Source organism: Hippocampus guttulatus, chromosome 6 (genome assembly GCF_054856545.1).
Source record: "Hippocampus guttulatus isolate MCC_2025c chromosome 6, RoL_Hgut_1.0, whole genome shotgun sequence".
Lineage (NCBI taxonomy): Eukaryota > Metazoa > Chordata > Actinopteri > Syngnathiformes > Syngnathidae > Hippocampus > Hippocampus guttulatus.
Window position 1 is genome coordinate 25,721,571 of NC_141266.1, and position 23,531 is coordinate 25,745,101.

General features: G+C 58.0%; 2 protein-coding genes across 7 annotated transcripts; both read left to right on the plus strand.

Moving 5' to 3' along the window:
- Window positions 1-506: 506 nt before the first annotated feature.
- On the plus strand, window positions 507-14,679 carry inpp5b (inositol polyphosphate-5-phosphatase B). Of its 5 annotated transcripts, XM_086113306.1 has the most exons (23): window positions 513-702; window positions 1,435-1,514; window positions 1,625-1,722; window positions 2,297-2,326; window positions 2,415-2,525; window positions 3,946-4,089; window positions 7,070-7,151; window positions 7,724-7,870; window positions 8,296-8,397; window positions 8,500-8,614; window positions 8,966-9,082; window positions 9,156-9,343; window positions 9,415-9,526; window positions 9,602-9,711; window positions 10,129-10,264; window positions 10,890-11,000; window positions 11,069-11,234; window positions 11,551-11,786; window positions 12,482-12,589; window positions 12,667-12,751; window positions 13,029-13,156; window positions 13,238-13,349; window positions 14,270-14,679. In XM_086113306.1, exons 1-23 carry the CDS (start codon window positions 646-648, stop codon window positions 14,386-14,388), a joined length of 2,694 nt encoding a protein of 897 aa, XP_085969432.1. In that variant the 5' UTR covers window positions 513-645; the 3' UTR covers window positions 14,389-14,679. The 5 variants fall into 5 exon arrangements, with proteins under 5 accessions (XP_085969435.1, XP_085969432.1, XP_085969433.1 ...); XM_086113309.1 differs by having other exon boundaries at window positions 507-702; window positions 9,415-9,711; XM_086113307.1 differs by lacking the exons at window positions 513-702; window positions 1,435-1,514; window positions 1,625-1,722; window positions 2,297-2,326; window positions 2,415-2,525 and adding an exon at window positions 3,491-3,871 and having other exon boundaries at window positions 9,415-9,711.
- An 858-nt stretch (window positions 14,680-15,537) lies between these two features.
- On the plus strand, window positions 15,538-23,356 carry mtf1 (metal-regulatory transcription factor 1). Of its 2 annotated transcripts, XM_086114431.1 has the most exons (12): window positions 15,538-15,770; window positions 16,703-17,222; window positions 17,865-18,103; window positions 18,701-18,832; window positions 18,993-19,066; window positions 19,516-19,655; window positions 19,741-19,818; window positions 20,351-20,453; window positions 20,527-20,843; window positions 20,927-20,993; window positions 21,122-21,327; window positions 21,415-23,356. In XM_086114431.1, exons 2-12 carry the CDS (start codon window positions 16,773-16,775, stop codon window positions 21,493-21,495), a joined length of 1,887 nt encoding a protein of 628 aa, XP_085970557.1. In that variant the 5' UTR covers window positions 15,538-15,770; window positions 16,703-16,772; the 3' UTR covers window positions 21,496-23,356. The 2 variants fall into 2 exon arrangements, with proteins under 2 accessions (XP_085970557.1, XP_085970556.1); XM_086114430.1 differs by having other exon boundaries at window positions 21,122-23,356.
- Window positions 23,357-23,531: the final 175 nt, after the last annotated feature.

The window sequence follows — 23,531 nt, forward strand, 5'->3', positions numbered from 1 at the left end:
AAATGACTCGCCCTACAAAGCAAGCCCCAAATATGGGCTTGCTCAAAGTTTGGGATCGGGTTGCACAGTGACACGCTGTCAGAAAGTCGAGCTCTCAAAAACGCCTCCCGCTCCTCGTCGCGCCTTTGCGGCATATCCAGACTCTCTGGCTTGCTTTTTCCCCTCCTACTTCCGCTTCTGGGTTCAAATGACGCTCATCACGTGACAACCGCAACACAATCACGCCCAAAGCTTGACTTTTTTTTTTGTGTGTGTGGGGGGGGGGGGGGCGCCCCCCGAAAAATAGCTGTGTTGTTTTGTGCTAAAGGGTCCTCCCCAAAAAGTTGTCTAGCGATGTAGCCTATTCATTTGACCTAACTTTTCGGTCCAGCCCCCCCCCCCCCCCTCCTCCCCGCGCGAGGATATTCATGTTGGAACGGGCGCGCGCGATCGCGCGCGTGTTTTGACAGGCCGGTGCTGACGTCACAGGGGTGCGGGCTTCCGAATCGGCGCGTGGCAGCGGTGAGCGTTTGTCCTCACACGAGCGGACGAAAAGTCACATTGCGACCGAGAAGCCCGCATGCCGCGTCGGCCACTCGTGAGATCCGCGACGACCCCCCACGCGTGGACTTCCTGCAAGTTGCCTCGAGACGCACCGCGGCCGTCATGGATCAGTCGGTCGCCATCCAAGAGAGCCTCCAACCAGACGAAAACTGCGTCTTAGTATCCTTCGCCTTGGTCGGAGCGACCCGCGCCTAATCTCCAATTCGGCTTTCTAATCCTGTCCGGCTCCGTTAAGAGGCTTTAGTTCAGGCAACAAAAGGCTACGTGCCGCATTTTAGGCGAGAAAACTGCGCTCGGGGGACACGCTTGCGTGTTTCGCGGGTGGGACGACCCCAAATTGGGAACCGAGTTTGGTAGCGACCGCCTTTAGACACCAGATGGCGCCGGAGCTCCGACGGAAAAGGGAGAGGGGAAAAAAACAGGGGGCCTGCGTCGGTGTTGTTCATGGGAGGATCACGCGTGGCAAAAGGATTCATTCGGAAAACGACTTTGAATAAGAATGAAAGGGGAAAAGGAGAGGGTGCATCCCCAACGGCTGGTGGTCCCGAGGGCGGCGTGCTCGCCGCGGCCGTCGGCAGGCTGCTCCCTCAACAGGTTGCGGATTCAACTCGTGTCCTTTCAAACTTCAACTCAAAACAATCGTCATCATAAAAATACAGAGTACGGCGGTGTCGGACGATAGAAGGAAAGGTCGCACGTATCCGCGCCGTTTTCCGAGAAGGACCACGGTCGTTGCAAAATGCGAAGCCTCGAGTCACGAAACGTGCGCGCGCCGTTAACCGCTCGCCGGCCGGCCGCAGGATCGAACGCGGGTCCTCCGGCGGATGTCTTTTGCGCCGAGCGTGTTTTCGGTCTCGGCGTTGCATTTTCCTGAACGGCGGCGTCAAACACGCGGTGCAATGCGACGTCCTCTCGGGTGACGCGACCGAGAGCCGACTGCTGGGATTGGTGGAGGCCGCCAGAGAACGCGCGTGAGTCCCGTCGCGCGACCTCCGTTGGTTTTTGGACGCGGCTCTTCCCTCGGGTGCGATTGCGGCGCCGCTGGTCATTTTTCGCCGATTGTTGCTTTACTTTCTGACAGAATCTTTATTTACACCCATCGGAGGATGGCCATTGCCGCGGACGACGTGTCCCTGGAGGACGTCATACCCATCGACCTCCACTTTGCCGTCGTCGAGGGTGAGCGGGCGCTCGATGAGTCCGCGCGTTGGCTTCGGTGTGCGCCGCAAGCGCACCTCGCTGGCGAAGCTGCCCTGAAAGTGCTTTGACTTCAAAAGGTGGATCGACCGTAGATTTGTCCATGAATGGTCGCACCTGTAAATAGGCAAGCCCGTTCTCATTTCTTGGGATGAGGAGTTGGACGACGCGACGTGACGCGACGCAACGCGTCGCGACGCGCTTTCATTGGTGGAGGAATTCTCCGCTTCTCTCCGTCGGAAGCTGCCATCATCCAAACTGCAACAAATTCCGATTGGAAACCTTTCACTCTGTGCGTCCATCTGAGTACTGCTGCAACAAAGGACTTTTGAGAGCGGGGGTAGGGACCCGCGGCCCCCGGAGGCCCCCGTCCCGCCTCACTCCGGCACAGTCGTCGGTGACGGTTTCGGGCCCCCGCGGAGCTCGCCGATGATCTGATGGTTTGAATCGGCTGTGCCGAAGGGGAGAGGGATCGAAAACGCTCTCGGGCGACCCGAGCGCCCCGCCCCCGTTCTCCAGCTTAACTCTCCGTCAAACATCTTTGTCTCTTTTACAGTTTCCTCCCCCGAGGAGCTCGTACTTGTCGGTGAGTGGCTTTTTTTTTCCTTGCTGTATTTTGTGCGGTGTCCTTTTTGTGACGTAACCCCCCCCCCCCCCCCCCGGTGTTCTCAAAGGTGCTGATACGCGAGTGCGAGTGAGCTACAAGGATGAAAGTCTGGAGCTCAAACTTCCCTTCGGGTCTCACTCGAGACTCTTCCTCGGGGAGGTCATTCGTGCTTGGAGCGGTAGGTGGCTTTTGGTGGCAGCATTTCGTTTCGCTCGAAAACACTTCACAGCGACGTGGCCAAAACCCGTTCATTTGACCATCACAAAAGATCCCGAATACAACAAATCTCTTGTCCATATAATTCCACCCAAATCACAAGACAAACAAAGATCATCCGTTTTTGTTCAGCTCGAACGGAAGGAAGGAAGCCTTGTTTAAGGTGGAGGCAAATTTGGACAGTTTGAAATACGGTAGCAGTGAACACAAAACCTTCAGGCTTCTGCTTGGACTCCCCCCCCCCCCCCCCCGCCCCTCAAAAAAAAATCAGGAAGTGCCTTCTGCAATATAAGACAAGAAAAGCCTGCATTTGTCTCACAATGGAGAAATTGCCAATTTACAGCAGCAAAATGATGAAATGCAGAAGTAGAAGAACAAGAAGTTGCGCTATGGAAATCCAGATCGCTATCGCCATCTTCAAAATGGCCGCGTGGGGGCGAGTCCCGCCTATCCGATAGCGGGACCTCTCCTTCTGGCGGGGGCGGGCGTATCGCTCCCTGACTGGAGGAGCTGCCCGGTGCTGTCGGGGTGGGCCTGGGGGGGGGGGGCCTTCTGCCCATCCTAGCTTTTAGCTTGGCTAGCTTCCTCCTCCAGAGGGTCCGGGGAGCAGCCCGGGACACGGCTGGCCCTCCTGACCGGTCGCTCCAGCTCCTGTCTCTCTCTCTCTCTCTGTGTGTGTCCCGGGCTGAGATGCAAATGAAAGTTTGCCATCTTAGCCGCCCGAGTGTGGGTCTCCAAGTACTTTCTGGAGGTGGAGTATGGCGACGACAGCGGCGCACGCTCCAACTCAAACCCTTTCCCACCGAGCGCCGACGGACCCATTCTTCTTCTTCTTCTGTTTATCCGGACCACCTTGGTGGTGCCGACCGCAGAAATGCTCCGCTTGCCTGAAGTGCGCCTGCGTTTGCCTGACTCGCGTCACGCACTCGTTCCAAAATGAAAGCTGGGCGTGGCGCGACGCGACGCGAGGAGACTGTGACACAAGAAGAGGCGGAGTTCAGGTCGGATCGAGCTCCGAGTTCTTTCCCGGACGTCTCGCCTCTTCCTCCCCGGGCTTGTTTTTTTCTTTTGGTTTTTAGCATTTGCCTTCGACTCGATTGGAGTCGGCGCGATGGGATCGGTCAGGCAGTTGTCACTTTTGCCGGCGGGGCGCCGCTTGCGCTTCCCGCTCTCGGGGGCGCGGACGATGACCTTTTGGGTAGCGGGTGTTTATTTTGGGGCGCTGTGGAATTAGGGTCCCGAAGATGGAGGGATTCCACAAGGCGCTACCCGTCGATGCTCAAAGTAAGCGGGTGGGAAATGGCGAAGGTGAGCCGCCCGCAGAGGCCGTCGTCACGTCGAGCGACGTCACTCCAATGCTCTTTTTCTCCGTCTCTCTTCAGACGTTTGCAAGTTTCCAACCCGAGAAGCCAAATTTGAGTGGATCGACAAATACCGAACAGCCACCAGAGGCCCGGGACTCGTCAAACAAGCCTTGGCACCCCTCGGCGCGACGCTGAATAAACTCAACCAGCACAAGAAAACAGGTTTGTCGCGTCTCCGGATCGTCTGAGGGCCACGCTGCCTCACAAAAAACAAAACAAACAAAAAAAAAACACGTCTTGCTGCGCTTCCTCCATTTTGAACACCAATAGCGGGGGGGGGGGCAAATGTACCTGAACAAAAGCAAGACGACTCCTTTTCGAGGTCTTCAAAAACCTGACAGCCCCCCAAATGGCCTCCATTTGACGTCTTTTCCGAGTGACTCGCACAAACGGCATTCTTTCGCGCTGTCGTGGGTCACGTTTGACCGCTGTCGACAACAATGAATCGAACGTTCACTTCAATCGCAGCTACCGGCGGCGCGCTTGCTTTTACTCCCCGCCGGAAAGTACTTTTCGTTTTCCTTTTGGAACTGTGCGGGTCACGTGAACTTGAAGGCGGGAAGGCTTTTGAAACGGTTGATCTCGGCCCGGTCGCGTCGCGGGTGCTTTCTTGAGCCTTTTCTCGGGGCTTTGATTTGGTGAATCGTAACTAGGCTTCGACGCACAAAGAACAAGACGACCAAGGGTCAGAGAGCGCACCGCTTCCCGTTGGGCCTCTTCAAAATAAGAGGGAGGGCGTCAGAGCGCCGTCAAACAAATAGCGTACTGCCCGCCAGCCGTTTGAAAGCGGAAGCCGACCGTTTCGAGCCCCCAAAAAGCAAAGGAAAAGGACTTGCGCGTTCGCTGGCTTCGGCCGTGCACGCGCGCGTGATGAGGTCGCGTTAGCTCCTCCCACGGCGACGTTAGCGCGGGCCGCCGCCGCCGCTCGGGAGCCGCCCGCACCCGCCGCTCGGCTCGTCCCCCACAGAACGCGAGCAGAGCCCGAGACATGTCCGTGGCCACGAGAGACTCCGGTACGACCGACATTTTGCTCCCGCTCCACTCGTCGGGTTGTTGACGGCGCTCGGTGGTTGGCTGGGGCGAACGAGCAGCCGAGCTCGAGGGAGGAAGGCAGCGAGCGACATTGGGTGGGCTTTTCTTCAACCGGACGGACCCTTTGCGGGGAACGTCGTGACCGGTTGGACGCTTTCCTTCCCGGCCGGCGGTCGCGCCGTCGGTTGAGCGTCGCGTTGTTGTGGTTACAGTGTCGGAAGAACGTCATTCGTTGGGACACGCGCTTGCGTCTTGCTCGCAAAAGCGTCCCGCCGTCCTTTTGGCCGTTCGCGTGGAAGCGACTTGAGCGGCCGCGACTTTTGACATCCTCTTGCGTGCCGATTGGCGGCTTTCACGCTGTGACGCAAGGCCGAACTTTGTGCGTTCGCGTTCGAAAGGTTCCGAACGGCCGTTGCGTGTGACACGATAAAGCGCCCGATAAGGAGGCGTCTCGGTGAAAGTGCAATGCGATGGCGGCTCGGAAATGGGGGCTGACGGGAGCGGGATGGAGGCGAGCGCCACGTGACCGAGAGTTTTGGCGCCTACGCGTGAACGACGACAGAAATCCAGCTCCCCGTTTTCCGACATCAGTCCGGACGCAACCGTGAATCGAGTAGTCAACTAAGCGATCGTTATTTTGCGGAATCCGCTCGTTTTGTTTCATTTCAAAAGGTCCTCCTCTCCTCAACAGTAAATGTTCCCCGGTCGCCAAATCAAAAGAAAGCTTTTGCAAACATTTGCTTTTCCTTTTTGGAAAACAACGATCGACTCGCTCGCCTCCTAAAAGCAAAACGACGTCCCGGTTTTGAACCGAGGCCTGCGAATCAACATCGACGTTTAAATCTGACGAATCGGTGATTGAAATCGCGGTCGGTTGCGGCGCCGCCGTGTACATTTATGCGGAATAGCAGTTCTAGCTGCGTTGCGCGTGTGGTGCGGGTGTTCTTTTTTGCGGCGGCCCGGCGCCGCGAACGCGGCCTGAGCCGGAACGCCGCGCGGCGATCGACCGGATGCTCATCGGCCGATCGTTTGCCGCTCCGCGCGTTGAGCGACTTTGTCGTCGGTTGCGGCAAAAGACGGGATGGCGTGTCCACGTGCGCCCGTGTTGATTTTTGTTCGGTCAAGCCGTCGAAAGGGCACGGCTGGCCGGGACTCTCGCAAATTCGCCGCCCGACTGTAGAAGCGCGCTTGTGTCCTTGAAGCCGGCGGTGCTCTGCGGACAAAAAGAAGACGTGCGGACGACCCGGGCGAGTCTCGCCCCCCCCCCCCCCCCCCCGGCATAGCAAGACATTGACTCGCCATGTCCCACTGCAACATACTTGCTTGACAGCAAAGATTGCTTTCAGGGCCCGCGCGGCATTTTGCGCCACCTCGCAGCGTGATAGAAAGGCCGCAACAAGCGCAGCGAGGAGGAAGTCGGCCGCCGTGTTCAAATCCAAATGACGCTCGAGTGTGAAGAAAACGCCTCCGACCGCAATATGAGGAAATGCCCTTGTCTGTTTTTGCCACCGAATGTCCAAAGAAGCAAATCGCACGTGAGCGGGAGGTCGTCCTCATCGGAGTCGCCGAGCTGGAGAATTTTTCCGGATCGAGTCGTGGCCGTTTTTTTCCGCCGTTGTCCGACAACCATCCCGTTTGGAATGAGCGGAGCGGGTTTTCCTTTGCCGAAGCGAGGAACCGCCCTTCAAAAAGAGTCCAATCTCGCCGCTCTCAAGGCGTTTTATTCCACTGCCGTCGGAGTCGACCGGCAAAGCGAATCACGCCGCTTTGTCGTTTATTTCCCGAAGGCAGCTCGCCGCGGGCTACTGCCCGATGGAAAACGCCGGTGACCCGCTCAGGAAAATGAGCGCTTCGCCGCCCTCAAACAAAGGCCGCTCGTCGGCGCGCTGCCCGAACCCAAAGCGATTTCCGCGTTTTCTTCTTGGACTCCTCGTTGTAACGACGCGTAGCTCAGCGCGGGGACCCGCGCCGCCTCCGAGCGGCCGCGTCCTGAATAGCGCTCGCAACAGATGCGCACGCCGGGCGCTCCGGTCCTGATTTTGGGGGGGGGGGGGGGGGTCTGAAGAGCACGCACGCGTCATCTTGATTCCTTCTATTTTTTAACCAACAGAGAAATCGACAGACAAGAAAAAGCAAAGCTTGGAACGGTTGAAGGCCTCCAACAGCGCGACGCCCAGCTCCAGCGCAGAGAGGTAAAGCATTTACGCCCGCAATGAACCCCCCCCTCCTTACGCAACACGCTTTTGTACCCAGTGACGGGAAGGGTTTCCGGGAAAGAACATGTTGTCTTTCTCAACCGCGTGTTCCGCGGGCCTCGATGACGGCGTTTTTGTCCGTCGTCAATTTGGTGCGAAAAGATCGCCACCCCGAAATTGGCCGCCGGTGAAATCAAAACGGGAAAATGCACGGAGATGGCCCCGCGCGTTGTTGGAAATCTTGGAATTCCGCGCGGGGCCGCCGCACGATACGACGCCTTTTGAAGTGCGGCTCTCCGGGCCCGCCCGGCTCACCCGAGCCGAGGACTGCAGGCCTTCCTGTTTGTCCTTCAGCGGTTACTCCGGGTTACAGATGATCGTGATTGGTGCGTGAAAGGGTGACGTTGGCTATTGACAAAGCCAGTCTGAAATGCGACGGGGTCCCCGCGAATTCCTCGCGCTTCCGCCGTAGCAGAAGGACGCCGCGGACCGAGACGGACGTGGTTTTATCACGCCGGCTCGCCTGACGGCTCCCTTGTTTTTGCTCCGCCCCTCGCCGGCCGCCGCAGTCGGGACGCCTCCGGCCGGGACGAGCGGGATGAGCGGGCCGCCCGACCTCCCGTTCTCGCCGTGCCGCGGTTGGGCCTGCGGGACAACCTCATCAAGTGCGAGCTGCTGAAGAACGAGGACCTGTACATTTACCGAGAGCATTTCAGGTACGCGACGGCAGCCCTTCCCGCCTTGAGATGTCACCGTTGCTCACCGTTGATCATTTGCGAGCCAGAAATAGTCGTTTTTCTTGACGGCGGGATTGTGGCCTAAACCCGCGCGCTTCTCCAATTTCACTGACGTGAGAAAAGCCACGACGACCGCCTACCCTTGACGTATTTACACGTCATTTTGCGCGCTACGGCGCGGTTCCGCCGAGCCGATCCGCATCGTAAAGCGTTTAAAATGTGGCCGGCGGGCGGCGGCGTGCGTTTCGGGATGGGCCCGCCCAATCGGTCGAAGAACAAAACTTTGCGTCGTGCGCGCACGTCGACGATGATGATGATGATCCGGCATGTTAGCGGACGCCGCTCCGGTCTCGGAGAGGGGCTTTAGCTTGGCGCGCCTCCTCACCGCTCCCCCTTGCGCGCAGCTTTTTTCTAGGCACGTACAACGTGAACGGGCAGACGCCCAAAGAGAGCCTGCGGCCGTGGCTGAGCTGCACGCCCGACCCTCCGGACATGTACTGCGTGGGGTAGGTGCCCCCGGACGCCGGCGGCTCCGACGCCTGAACGCGGAGCCGACCGCTCGCCTTCGGGAAGTGCTCTGAAAAGTGTCGGTCTCCCCCGCCCCCCAGTTTCCAGGAGCTGGACCTCAGCAAAGAGGCTTTCTTCTTCAACGACACTCCAAAAGAGATGGAGTGGACAAAAGCCGTGTCTGACGCCGTGCATCCCGATGCCAAGTATGCCTTGGTAAGAAAGTCGCCCCCCCCCCCCCCCCACCACACACAATTGCAAATCGTTGCCGCGCGTCGTAATAAAAGGTCCGGAATGGGCTTGTGTCAAAGCGACTACGGCCCAACCGAGATGCACTTTGAACCGTGCGATCTCTTGAGTTGGCGGGGCGGGCTGCTCCGTGGCAATGAAATACCACTGCCGGCACAATTCAGAACTGCTCGCTCACGCGCTCACACACGCGTGGTTGTAAAAGAGCGGCTAACAAAAGCTTGACTTTGCGGTTGGATGGATGAGCGGGCGCTCGGGACACTAGCGCGCGTTGGTGTATTTTGACCGGCGGAGTCCATTTTCCATCCGACGGCGCAGGTGAAGCTGGTGCGGCTGGTGGGCATCATGCTGCTCTTCTACGTGAAGAAGGAGCACGCCGAGTTCATTTCGGACGTGGAGGCCGAGTCGGTGGGAACCGGCATCATGGGGAGGATGGTAAGGACGCGCGGCGAGCGGCGAGCGCCGGCGCCTCGCTTCCGGTCTGATCCGGCGCGCTCGCCGCCCGCAGGGCAACAAGGGCGCGGTGGGCCTCCGCTTTCGCTTCCACAACTCCGACATCTGCGTGGTCAACTGCCACCTGGCGGCGCACGCCGAAGAGTACGAGAGGCGCAATCAGGACTACAAAGACATTTGCGACCGCCTGCGCTTTCGCCAGGCCGACCCCGCGCAGCCGCCGCTGACCATCGCCAAGCACGAGTAGGACGCCGAACGCGGCCGCGCGCCCCCTCGCCGCGTGCGCCGCTTGAATTGTCCCTCTGCCCGCTCAGCGCGGTCTTCTGGATCGGCGACCTCAACTACAGGATCGGCGACCTGGATGTCGCCGACGTGAAGGACCTCATCGGCAAGAAGGACTTTGAGATGCTCCGCGCGTACGATCAGGTAATCGGCGCGACGCGGCTTCGCCGTCCGCGCGCGCTCCGTCGATTGATGTCCCGCGCCCGCGTCGGCCGGCAGCTCAAAAGGCAGATCGAAGAGGAGGCGGTGTTCGTCGGCTTCGCGGAGGGGGAGATCCATTTCCAGCCCACCTACAAATATGACGCCGGCTCCGACGCGTGGGACAGCAGGTATTTCGGCTTCTTCGAATGAAATCTCGGCGCCGATCGGGCCCGGGTCGAGCGCTCGTGACTAAAAACCTGACTAAAAGCCTCCGGTGACCGGGCGGAGATTTCCCACGCGCCGGCCGTCGCGCGGGACTGCTTTTAGTCCATCCGCCCCCCGCCCTCCTCGCACGGCCGCCTTTCTCTGTGCGTCGCGCGCGCAGAGAAAGGCGGCGGACAATGAGGCGCTCCAAAGCGGGCATTAGACGATCCAAACGAAGGGATGCGGGGCTGCGGGCGTCGCTTGCGCACCGCGTCCGGAACCAAAGGTCTTTCCGAACGAGTCTCCGCATTCACCCGACCTCGACCTTTGACCGCTCGGCGTCGTTGTTGTTGTTGTTGATTTCAAGAACCGAGCTGAAACGTGTTCTCTTGCGCCTTCAGTGAAAAATGCCGCGCGCCTGCGTGGTGCGACCGTATCTTGTGGCGAGGGAAGGACATCAGTCAGCGGCATTACCGCAGCCACATGACGCTGAAGACCAGCGACCACAAACCCGTCAGCTCCCTGCTCGTCGTCGGGGTCAGTCGCCTCTTTCGCTGCAAAAAATCGCCACGTATGCCGAGTCCCCGTTCGACTTGGAAAGAAGGCCGAAAATGAAAAAAAAATTCTATTACAAAGTCGTCGAAAGCTCTTTTAAGTACCGAGCGTATCTTGCCGGCTGCTATTTCTGCATTGAACACATCAAGAAATATTCCGGCAGCGGGCGTGCACGCTCGCGTACGTCTTGAAAAAGGCAGCGGGAGCGAAACTGACCTCTGTTGTCCTTTGTTGAAGTCTTGAACAATGTGCTCGCGTTGCGTTTTGATCAATCCATCCAAATCCTCCTCTTTGGGATCTGGGTCAGCGCGCATGGAAACGGGGCCATCCCGACCTTGCTTTTGAACCCCCCCCCCCCCCCCCCCCCCGGTGGGATGCAAACAATCGTTACGGTGGCGTCGCCTTGCTTTGAATGGAGTCGCGGCACCTTTGTTCGGTCCGGTTCCGTTATCGGGAGCCGCGCGACACTTGCGTCGGCTAGCTCGGAACCGCGCGCCATCCTTGCGGAAGCGAGGGCCGCGTTGCGGACGGCGCTTCCGCAAGGAGCGGACGATGACCAATTTGCTTTCTCACGGGAACGTCCTGTGCGCATCGCAACTGTGTCCAGGTCAAGAGAGTGAATGGCGACTCCTACAAGAAGACCTTTGAAGAGATCGTTCGCAATTTCGACAAAATGGAGAACGAGTGCATTCCGTCCGTCACCTTGTCCAAACGAGAGGTAAGGCGACGGCGACGTGGCGCGCGGCCGCTACGGAGCCGAGGCTCGTTTTTCAACTCGTCCGACAGTTCCACTTTGAGGAGGTGAAGTACATGGCGCACCGGGCCAGGACGCTGAGCATCATCAACGACGGCCAGGTGCCGTGTCACTTCGAGTTCATCCGCAAGCCCAACGAGGCCGCGTACTGCAAGCCCTGGCTCACGGCCAACCCCCCCAAGGGCTTCATCGCTCAGGGTGAGCCGCGCTCCGCCTTCGCGCCGTCGCTTCGGCGAGCCCTCGTTGAGCTCGACCCGCCGCGGCGCCGGGCGCGGGTCCTTTTGCGGCGGGACCTCCGCGTTGAAGTTGGGCGTCGCGGCCGCCCGGAAAGCGAGAGCGCGATCGGGGCACCGTCGGGAAAGAAGGCCGTCGCGGAATACGCGTATCGCTTGAAGCGCCTCGTCCCGCACCGCCGAGTTTGGCGCACCGATGCGGCCCAGAAAAATTGGGGCGGGGGGGCCGCTTTTCGCCCCTCGCCTCCCCGGCGATGACCGAGCTCTCTCTTCAAGCGCAGGCGCTTCCGTGGACGTCGACCTTGAGGTTTTCGTCAACCGCGCCACGGCGCCCGACTTAAATTCCGGCAAGCAGGAGATGGAAGACATCCTGGTTCTCCACCTGGAGCGCGGCAAGGACTACTTCATCTCAGTGACGGGAAGCTACCTGCCCAGTTGCTACGGCACCCCCGTCCGCGTCCTCTGTCGGCTGAGGGAGCCCATCCGGGACGTGCCTCGGGAGAGCCTCCGTCAAATGGTGACCCGCTTTATTATATGATATTGTTATTGGGTGGGGGGGAGGGGGGGGTCCGTGTTTGCGGGGGATCTGGCCTCGGGTGTTTCCAAAAATCCGCAAGTTAGCTTCATCCGAGACACTCGATTGGATTTAAAGAATGGAGGCTGCCACCATTTTTCATCGGCACAAGCGGGAGGCAACGCCGGACCGTACGCTTGATAACGAGACGCGTTTAAAATACAAATAAAGACGTCTCATTTGCCTCATTCTAATCATGTAGAGAAGAGGATCTGAAGATATTGTAGCGCTCAAGATCCACTCCTCGACCACGAAGGCTTTGAAGCAAACGTAATCCTTCAGCGGCTCTCCTCTGATTCTGTAGCTTTTTCCATGGCTGATGGGCTGAGACTTTTTTATTTGGGGCGGGGGGTGGCAGCTCTCTGTTTCTCATCCATCTCGCGTTATCGGATCTTTTTTCAAAACCAACGGAGGCCGTGCCCGCGGGCCGCCGCTCCCGTTCGCGCGTCCGGGTACGTGTCGCGATGATCCGCCGAGGGCGCGCCGCCGCCGCCCAAAGTCGGCCGGGTCGGGCGCTAGCTCGCGCGCGACCCCGGTGAGGATGAGCCAGATGGAAAACGCGTCCGCGGATCCTCGCGAGTCCGGAAGGCTCGCGAGGGCTTTGGCTGAAGTCGCCTGTGTTTGCGCCGAACCGACAGATGGCGGCGTCCGCGCACGAGAACGCCGCAGGCGCGGAAAAGCCTCTGGACATTCCCAAAGAACTCTGGATGATGGTGGATCACCTGTTTCGCAATGCAATCAAGCAGGTTTGAAGTTGGGATCGTCGAGCGTTCGCTCGGTTTTGCCTCGGCTGGAGAAGTCTTTGTTGTTGTCGCCGCCGCAGGAAGACATCTTTCAACAACCGGGACTCCGCAGCGAATTTGCCGAAATACGGGACCGTCTTGACACCGGCGCGGCCGATTCTCTCTGTATCCTTTCAACCGGGGCATCCTAAAATTGGTACGCGAGTGTTGAAATGATGCGCGACGTTTGAGAAGAGCCTTGAACTTGTTTGGGCTTTTTTTCTGGTCCGGTTCAACAGTACTGAACATTTACCAGAAACGATTTTTTTTCCTAAAGCGCGCAAAGTTTGAGCAATCGCGGCACTTTTCAAAGTTGGCGACTTTGCGTGGGATTTGATGAGAGCGAAGCATTTGTCACTTTCTCCTGCAAACGTGGCGTCCTTGACATCGCCGTGACGCGTAGCCGGCGGCAACCACTCGGTGGCGGAGGCCTTGCTTCTCTTCCTGGACGCCCTCCCGGAGCCGGTCGTTCCCTACGCCTTCTACCGGCAGTGCCTCGAGTGTTGCTCCGACGCCGTCCGGTGTGAAAAGGTACTTGTCCGCCCCCCGCCCGCGGCTCGTCGGCCCCGTCGCTCGTTCGGAAATCTCAGAAGGCGCTTCGTCTCTTTCCAGGTGGTCTCCGTGCTACCTCAGTGCCACCGAAATGTTTTTAATTATTTAGCCGCCTTCTTGCGGGAGCTGTTGAAGAATTCGGCCAGCAACCGATTAGACGTTACCGTCGTAGGTAAGACGAATCAAAGCTTTTTTCTGCAGTCTGCCTTTCCTGATTAGAGAGGAAACCTCCTCGGGCCACCCGGGATGCATTTGGTTTGCTTCGGGGTCGTTTTTTTTTTTTTTTTTTTTTTTGCCTGCGGAAAGAATGGCAAGAGAAATCGAGTCGAAGGTCAAATGGACACATGAATTCTTCAGCTCAATTGAATTCATTGTTTTTGTTTGCTTGTTTTACACCGGGCCAATTGTGCTTTTAAAATAAGGACGAGGATTTTAAAAGCATCGTTCAATTCAAATTCACTTGCGTTTTCTTTGACAAATATGGAATTATGTTTTTTAAAAGCGCATACACATCCGTTCTGCCTTCAAACTCTGTATTTTTAATACGAATAACATGTTTTGAATTCATCCGTCGCAGTGATTTGAAATCAAATTTCAAAAAAACATTGCTGACACGGCTAAACTATGGCATTTATAAAATAAGAATAGTTAGAAAAAAGAAGGGGGGAGTTTCATTTTTCAAGCAGAATAATTCATCTCTTCCAAGTTCCAACTGTCCCAGTGTTAAATAAAGTAAATTAAAAAAAACATTCAGGTGAATACATTTTCAAAAAAGTTGTGCATCTTTCAAATTCCAACTTCCTCATTCAGGACATGTTGGCAACGATTACTCGCATTCCCCAAATTGCCACCTTTCATCATGAAATTTCCAAATGTCAACACATTTGGCATATTTCGCTCATTATTCCGCATTGGCCGATCAGAAGCCAATTGCCGTCGTGTCTCCCTTCCTATTATTCAAAACTTGGATTCATTTTATAATCTTTCGCCTCGGCGTGAGGAGCATTCTCATGCAATTTTGGTGGGGGTGGGGGTGGGGTGCTTCTCGGGTTGATCCTAATTGTTATCGCACACTTGTATCTCCACGTGCAGCCACCATCTTTGCCTCGTTGCTCCTGCGGTCGCCGACCAAGCAGGACCTCGCGGAGAAGAGGAAGGCGAGGGAGTTCTTTCAGCACTTCCTGGGCCAGAGCTCATCCACCTCGTCCTAGATGGAGGGAGGACCACATTGAAATAAAACGCACACAGAGACACGCAACTGCCTTCCCATATTTGAGATCATTTTGCATGTTTTTGAAGAGTTTTCAGACACATTAAAAAAGATGTAGTATGTAGTTAATGTGAGACACTCTACGTATGTTTGTGTGATCTGTGGATTTTTAATTGTTTATTTTTTTTTGTCAAGCCTGTTTTCAATGTTTATTTAAAATGGATATATTTTAATGATTCCTTCGAGTTGTACAGAGTAATTGTTTTATATATAAAGAGTTGTTGGAAAAGGACCGTTTCGTGTTTTTTATTCTTGACACCGTAGCAATTTACTGGAAAATCGGCATTATTTCCGACTCCAAATACTGTCCTCCCATTTCTTTTGTACTGAAGTTTCCAATCTTTCTTCGCTGGCCTCTGGCACGATAATAATAATAACAATACATTTTATTTATGCCGCCTCTCACAGGTCAGTCTTGGTACTACGTCAGGCAGCTGTGTGGCGTGTGCTGCGCTCTTTTTCTCTCCAAATACCGGAAATGTCATTCTTTCACATGATAATTTGATGATTTTCTTGAAAGTCACGCACAAAAAATCAACACATCAAAATGTCCTTTTTTTCTGACAGTTGATAGGGTCGTGGACACTGAGGCTGTCCCTCACTAAGTTTGACAAGGTCGGGGCAGTCGGAGACGCTTTCAATAAAAATGATGAACGCGGCTTAAAGTCAGAAACCTACGATTACTCCTTCAACCTCTAAAAATATCAAAGGAAGTCGCCACGGTGTTTGGGATTTTATGGACATATTCGGGTTTTTTTTCTTTTTACATAAAAAAAGAATGACAATAATAGCTTGTCACATGCAACTTCCGTTTCAGCTACACAATAAAACGTTTTTCTTGTCACCTTTTGACGCAGGCCGGGTTGAACTTTATATAAATATCAGGCAGTTCGTAAAACATTCAATGTAAATGTTTTGACCTAAAAAGTCAAGTGAAAGTGAGTGTGCCGGTCTCGATTCTGTATCGTGATTCCATTTTTTTTCCCCCGATCTCAACGTTTATTGATTTATTTTCAATTTCGAAATGAGCACGAACGGTGGGCGGTCGCGTCAGTTGCTGTTACAATTTCCCACAATGCACCCGGACTGCCGTTCCCACGTGACGTCGTTCGGTGTCCCGGGGAGGCTTCGCGGTGCCGAACATCCCCAAAACACGCGAGTCAACCCCCCAGCAAAAGTCGGGTCGCCTTCAATTCGGTGCCGAGAAGGGCGCCTTCGGAGTTGAGAGTCGGGGAAAGCGACCGTGTCGCGTTGCCACACGGAAGTCATTGAGTGCGGCAAAGAGCGGAGAGAGCTTTGAGGTCAGCTGTCGACGTTTAAACGGTAAGTGGTGCGTTTGTGCGCTGCGCTGTGCTGAGCTAAGCTAGCCCGTCCCCGAGCGCTCACGCCAAACGTTACGCGAGGGTGTCAAACGGAACGGAGGTGGACCGGATGCGGAAAGATGAAGGCGCGTTCATTCGACCTCGGCTTACCGCCGGCTAAAACGAGGCAAAGAGAAAGAAAACGGAGTGTTATTTGTGGCAGCTCGGTAGCATTGCAAATTCTTCTCTGCTTATACAGTATCGATAGATGGATCGGAACACTCGGAACCACCGGCGTGAGTATGTTGGGGTTGACTGCGAGATAAAACAGCCCCCCCCCCCTCCCGACGACAGCAAAATCGATCAAAGTGACGGACAGGGCGAAACGTCGTCTCGGTGACTTTCTTTACCGTGACGATTCGAGGAACGTCATTGAAAGGAAACTTCTCGATCCTTTTGAACTGGCTCGGACAGGTGACGTAGAAGGCGAGAAGTCATCCTTTTGCCACCGAAAGGAATCCATCTGTCATTCATCATCTCGCAGCTCGGAAGAAGGAAAGATTGCACTTTGTGTTCACGTTGCACTTGCGGCTCGTACAATTGGTCAAGGATGTTCGAAATACACTCGAGTCGCTCTCGTCCAAGGGTCAGCGACATTTTTGAAACCGAAAGCCACTTCTTGAGTAGACCGATATGGGCGGGGGGGGGTTGCGGCTTGATGCGCACCCGCCACGACGACTAAAAATTGCCGTCGACCTGGTTGCGAATCACCCGCGCACGATGATGACCTGTTTTGCGTCCAGGTGAGCGGCGGTCCGCGAACCGGCTGAACGTTGGCCGCCCGGACCTCACGCGCCCATCGCGCGTCGATTTGTTCGTGAAGCCCAAGTTAAAAGTGACGGGCGATGCGCAAGTCGAGCGCAGCCGACGGCCGTCTGTCCTGTGTTTTGCCAGCTCCAAGCGCAGCCGGAGCGAAGCGCGCGAGTTCCGTCGGGCCCGAAGGAAGGAGCGGCACCGAGGGACCATGTCGGAAAATGGCCCTCGCACGCGGGCGCCGCTGCGCTCGGAGGTGGAGGCGGAGCCCTCGGGAGGGGACCTCGAGGACGACGAGGACAAGACGGGCTCGGACGAGGGCGAGCGGCCGCCGTCGTCCGGCGGCGGCCGCGTGTACGACCGCACCACCGTGCTCATCGAGCGCGACCCCATCCGGCTGGACGAGGAAGGCGAGGAGGAGGGCCACTGCGGGGGCGACGACGACGGGGTGGCCTTCCTGACCGAAGGCGACGACGAGGAGGAGGGCTCGCTGGCCTTCATGGCCGACCCCGACGCCATGGCGCGGGGCTACGTGCACCACACCATCTCGCCGGACCAGATCCAGTTCACCATCAATCCGGGCTCCACCCCCATGCCGCGCAACATCGAGGGCGCCACCCTCACGCTGCACTCGGAGTGTCCGGAGACCAGGCAGACCGAGGCAAGACGCCTTCTTGGCTCGGGGGGGGGGGGGGGGGACCGGAGTTGTTTCCGCTCTTGCCGTACTCTGACTTTGGCTGGCGCCGCGCTTGTTTGATTGAATTTTGCGAGCGCTTCAAAGTTGAGGAAGTCAACATTGAAGTCGATGGACGTTTTCTTGCCGAATCTCGACGCGGTCACTCTGAAAGGGCTCGTTGTCGTACGGATTCATTTGTTGCTTGCGTTTGTTTGGAAAAGAGGCGCAGGCGAAGAGGACATGGAAATTGCGTTCTTGAGGGAAGGAGAAAAATGCTCCACGTTTCAGGCTCAAGGGGAGAAAAAAAATGCCCGTCTACAAATTGACGCGGCACTCGTCGCCCCCTCCCGGCGAGCGGCCGGAGGTTGGGTCGGGAGCGCGGACGGGTCACGGAATCGGACGCGGAAAGCGTGTCGTAGGTCACGGCCGGAGGGGAGACGGTCGACTGTTGTTGACGAAGGTACGCTCGCTCGCGCAACGTCATCGCCCGCGGCTTCGCCGAGATGGCGTGGCGCCGTTCTTCTCTTCAGGCGTTCGGGCCCTTACCGAGATCGTCCAAGTGGGGGGATTGCGGCCGTTTCTTTCTCCCCCCGCGCTCCGCTTTCAATTTGCGTCCGTGCCGCGCAGGTCAAACGCTACCAGTGCACGTTTGAAGGCTGCACCAGGACGTACAGCACGGCGGGGAACCTGCGCACGCACCAGAAGACCCACCGCGGCGAGTACACCTTCGTGTGCAACCAGCAAGGCTGCGGCAAGGCCTTCCTCACCTCGTACAGCCTGAAAATCCACGTGCGCGTGCACACCAAGGAGAAGCCCTTCGAGTGCGACGTGCAGGGCTGCGAGAAGGCCTTCAACACGCTGTACAGGTAAGCCGCGCTTCTACGCCGTTCGCCGACGCTTGGCTTTCTGTCATCAACGCGGGAGGGGGGGGGGGGGTTCTTTCTCGCGGTCACTCCGGCTGTCGCGGCAAACTGCGTTTTCTTATCTCGAGCGAAGCCAAATTGATGGAAAACGTGGGCGGGCGGGACCGTCTTGTGAAAACCAGACGCACAACCCAACGCGACGAGTTTGGACGCCTCCCCGATTGACTCTCCTCGTGCCGGCCGAGCCACATCCTCGCCGAAGTCCCTTCTTTCCCAGTTGCGCTTCAATTTTCTCTCGCCGGCGCCGGTGAGACGCGCCGGTCTTCCGTCAGCTTAGCGCCGCGCGCGACGTCCCCGTTTCGTCCTCGTCACCCCTTGCCTGTGGAAGTTTGCCTCGCCGCCGTGGCGTTCTGACGGCGAGGCGCGAAGATGAGCCGGATTGTCGGCGGGGACCGACCCTTTGCGTCGTTTGGGTCCTCGCCGACGGTGACTTTCCGCAGGCCCCCCCCCGCGTGGGGGATTCCCGCCGTCCGAGGCATTTGAGCAATCACCGAACGGGGCCCTCTCCGTTTTCCACCCGCCCGTTGTCGTTCTCGGCAGGCTCAAAGCGCACCAGAGACTCCACACGGGCAAAACCTTCAACTGCGAATCGGAAGGCTGCAGCAAGTACTTCACCACTCTCAGCGACCTGAGGAAGCACCTTCGCACGCACACCGGAGAGAAGCCGTTCCGGTGAGCGCCGCCGTCGCCGAGCAAACGGGAACGGGCCGCTTCCCCCTCGGATGGGAGGCCCGAGCGCCGTCGTCTCCTCGCGCTTCGCCTCCCTTTGCGTTTGGCCGGCTCGGCCCCGCTTTGACGTGATTTGTTTGTTTTTTTGTTCCCGCCGCGCAAGGTGCGACCACGACGGCTGCGGCAAAGCTTTTGCGGCGAGTCATCACCTGAAAACCCACGTCCGCACCCACACAGGTACCGACGCGCACCCCGTAGCTGCGGTTCCCGCGCGCCAATTTGTCGTGGCCAAAAAGTGCCGAGTCGTCGTATTTGGCGGAAAACGTGACGGCGCCCTTCCCGTGGAGGATTCCCATCCGAGTCTCTCTGGAAACGATGGCGATTTATTTAATCCGCCCTTTTATTTCTTAAATTGATTATTATGAAATAATAATAATTGATTATTAATTATTATGACTCATTTTTGTGAATCGTCTAAATCCGTTGAGAAAATTTTAGGGGGGTCAGGTACCTTATGGTCGAGTTTTCACGAGCTCTCCCGATCAGTCTTTCCATCTTCCGATTGGAAACAGCCCCTGTGATTGGACGTGTGTGACGTCTTACTCGTCGCGATTGGTCGCCGCGTCCGGGCCACGCCCCTTTGGGCTTTTTTTCCATCGCTCGCCGTCGCCATCCCCGCTTTGCAGGCGAGAAGCCCTTCAACTGTCCGAGCGACGGCTGCGAGAAGACCTTCAGCAGCCAGTACAGTTTGAAGAGCCACGTCCGCGCCCACGATAAGGGAGCGCCCTTCGGCTTCGGCGTGGCCCTCGCTCGCCCGCTGTCCGAGGTGAGTCACGCCGCCGCCTCTTGGAGGATCCCCCCCCCCCCCACCCCCCGCTCATCTTTTCGCTCGCGGTTTTCTTTGGCCGCAGGATGCCAACCACTCGCTGTGCCTCAGCGACTTGAGTCTGATCTCGACCGACTCGGACCTGCCGGAGCAACTGCGCAACGTAAGTCCCCCTTGGCCGCCGGGATTTCCGATGGCGATCCTCGAAGGCTCTCGCGTCGTCGCCGCCGTCCCAAAGCCAAGAGCCATTTAGAAAAACGCCGCCGTACTTCTTGCGGCTCCCCGCCGGATGGCGACGGATCCTCGTCGAGATGCAAAGAAAGGAAATGGGGGTGCGATTTGGAGCCGGGCGCTCGCCCCAAAGTCTGCCCTTGATTGGGAAGCCGCGTCCTTTCCCTGCTGAATCTTTGACAGTGGTTTGAGCATCGCGCTCAATCTTCACACTTCAGGTTGTGGAACGTTGCCGCTTGTCCTAGCAGGGGGGTGCCCCCCCCCCCCCAAAAAAAAAATCCCCAGGTCACCGTCCCACTGATTTAATTTTTTTCCCTTCCCCTCGGTGGCTCGGAATCGGCACGTTTGCGAACCTCCGTCAAGTCCCGCCCGCAATCGGTGTCGCGTTCGTGTCGAGGAGAGCGGCGGCTTCGGGTGCCGAGTGGCTGACGGCGAACGTCGTTCCCGTTTCCAACTGGTTGCAGGCGCAGAATTTGGACGCCAACCATCTGACGCCCGTGAGAATCTTTGAGCTCATGTTCCAGAGTCCCGAAGATAGCGTGAGCCAAGAGGAGGCCCCCCCGGGCGGTGAGAACCTTTGTCGGCCTCCCCCCCAAAACGTTGTCCGCGCGCTGACGCCCATTGACCCGCTCCTCCGCAGAGGGTCTCGACGAGCGCTTGGGGCCGGGGACCCCCGCCCCGCCGGCGGCGACCGAGGCTTCGTCTCTCACCCCCTCGGCCGCCTCTCGGCCTCCCTCATCTCAGGCCCCGGCGCCGGACGTCGCCTCCCGCGCTCAAGCGCCCGCCTCCGAGGGGCCGCCGGCTCGGGCTTGCTGCCGAGCGCCCGACCGGGCGGCCCCGCCGGCCGCCGTCGGGCCGACTCCGAACCCGCCGCCGCCCGGCCTGGTCATGTCCGACCAGAACCTTCAGTGGATCCTGAGCGGCGCCGCCAACGGCCAACTGGATCCCCAACAAGCGGTGAGTGAGAAAGGCGGCCGCGGCGCCCGCTATCGTTTGGCGGCGCGCCTTTCCCATTCCTTGTGTGCCATCTTCCTTCCCAGGCGCCGGGCGGCCCGAAAGTGGAGAAGGTGTTTTTTACCACAGCCATCCCGGTGGGCGGCGGCGCCGGTGAGATGGCTTTTCATCCCAAATCGCAACGGCTTCTTTTTGTCCTTTTGCTCATGGAACGGGCGAGGACGGACTTTTGCTCGCTTTGACGAGCGCGCGGCGAATTGACGCGCCGTTCCTCTTTTCAGGCAGCTGCGTCCAGCAGATCGGCCTGAGCCTGCCCGTCATCATCATCAAGCAGGAGGAGTCGTGCCAGTGCCATTGCGCCTGCAGGGACCAGGCGGCCGCGCGGCAGCGGCCGCCGGACGCGCCGCCTCCTCCTCCTCCTCCTCCTCCTCCTCCTGCGGCCGCCGCCTGCTCTTCTCCGTGCTGCCTCCCCGCGTCTTCCTCCGAGGTGGGTGAAGTCGAGCCGCGCCCCGCCGGGACGTCGCCGCCGCACGGGCTCGCCAACATGGACGTGTCGGACTTCCTCTCGATGCAGAGCCCGGACGGCGCCGCCAACATGGAGGCCCTGCTGCTCGTCGCCGACGACTTCGGCATGGCCACCGAAGGCCACCCTTAGACGCGCGCGCTTCGCACCTCTCGTACCTTGAGCGCGTCGTCCTCTCCGTGGCGTCGCGCGACGTAGCCGCACCCACCGCCGTTGGAGTCTTTTTGCGGCGGTTGACCGTTAAAGGACAACCGCGCTCCAGGAGGCGTTTTGTTCCCTTCGCTTGAGGAGCGTTCGTCCCACGACGCCGATCGCGACCGCATCGAAGTCACGGACGGCATCCGGTCCGGTCGCGCCGTCTACACACTGAAATTGCGAGCGTCGGCGGCCCGGCGGGGGCGGCGCTCGGAGCTGGCTTTATTGCACCGATGGAGACGGAGCTCCCCGCGCTTGGCAAATTTGGGCTTCTGTCGCTCCGCTCCAAGTTAAACCTCATTTGGACTTGTCGGTTGTCCTTTATTTATGCCTTTCGCTTCCGACCGGCAACGCCGTCCTGTAAGATGAAGAGCCTTTGATTAATTTATTCCGCTCGGACGTGCATTTGAGTTTGGGGTCTGCCCACGTTTCCTCTTGGGGAGGGAGAATGAGCGCGTCCTCTCCCGAAGCGCGGCCGTCGGCCTCTGCCGTGACAAACGGATGATCCCGACACGCCTCCGCTCTGTGCCGGCCCGGCGTTCGGCCGCGCTCTCGGCGCCGCCGCTTTTTGCACCAGGCGGCCGGAACGGGGACGCTTTCAAAGCATCGACTGTTCAGAGATTTTCTATGGATGACCCCCCCCCCTCACATCCAGCTGCTTGAGCACGAGTGACTTTAGCCCCCCCCCCCCCCCCCCCCCCCGAGTGCAAGAAATGAGCCTCAAGGCAGCTCGATTTCCCGAGAGCCACGGCCAGCGTCGACGTGCGACTTTTGCTCTAGACGGCGGTCCCGCGCGCGCGCGGCGTCAACTCGGAACCATTCCAGATATGCAGTTGCAGTATTATGAGTCGGGTCCAAATGCTAAAATGGACGCATCGTAATTTCCACATACGATGAATCAGCTATGCAATTTTCAAGTCCGTTTTTCAGTGGCATGCGCAACAGACGCCCGGACGCCGCATCTCCTTCCTTCCTTGGTGTCGTTTTTCGAGTATTTTTATATGCATCGCTTGAGTGGCAAACGGTCGGGAGAAAGAGAGAGAAAACTGATGTCGACTGCACAAAGATGTACAAAGTCCCGTTCCCCTTTGGGAATGAGGCGGACGCCCAAGCGTGGCAAGCGGGTTCCTTCCTTAGCCGCCTGCGCTGAAGGACCACTTGAGTGAGCTCTTGAAAGATGGATTCCGTTTTAGGAATGACTCGCTTTCAAACCAGAAATGAAGAGGCGGGTCTTTGCTCGTGCCGGCCGAGCGGCTCCGAAGCTCTCCCGCGAGCATCGATGCGGCTCTCGGGCCAAGGCCGGGGGTGTCCGGCTCGCTTCCCGCAGGGCCGCTGTCCAGCAAGTCTTCCGGGTCTCCCCGTCGCAACGCGCCGGATTCGAGTGATCGGATCATCGGCGAGCTCTGCGGAAGCCCGACGGCGAACGTCTTCATCCGAATCCGGCGCGTTGCAACGGGAGACTCGGAAGACGCGCGGGACGGCGGCCCTGCGGGATCCGAGTCGGACGCCCCTGGCCGAGGCTCGCGGCCCCGCCGTTTGCCTCCCGATCGCAAGGTGACACGTGACGATTGTTTTTGACACGGGTTTATTCTCATCATCGTTTGACCATCGCATAGAAGCATTCCAAGGAGGAAATGGCTACGGCGCGCGCTTCCGAAGGGATGCCTCGCCAGCCCCCGGCGTGCGAGAATGTGTCTTTTCAACGGCAATGGATCAGCTCGGATGTTTGCATATGCTCGATATCACAACTTTCTCAACTAAGAGCACTGTACTAATAAAACGCATTGCCTCACGTCTCCTTCGAGCGAGAAGCGGGTCATTTTTGCGGCGGCGAGGTCACGTCCCGCGGAGATCTCGTCTGTGGGGGAAACAACCGCATTCAAAGGCGAGTCGCGGTGCCCGAAGCGGAGTCGACGTTGCTCACCGCGAGAACTCGGTCGAGCTCTTTCAAGTCCCGCAGGATTTGATCGCAC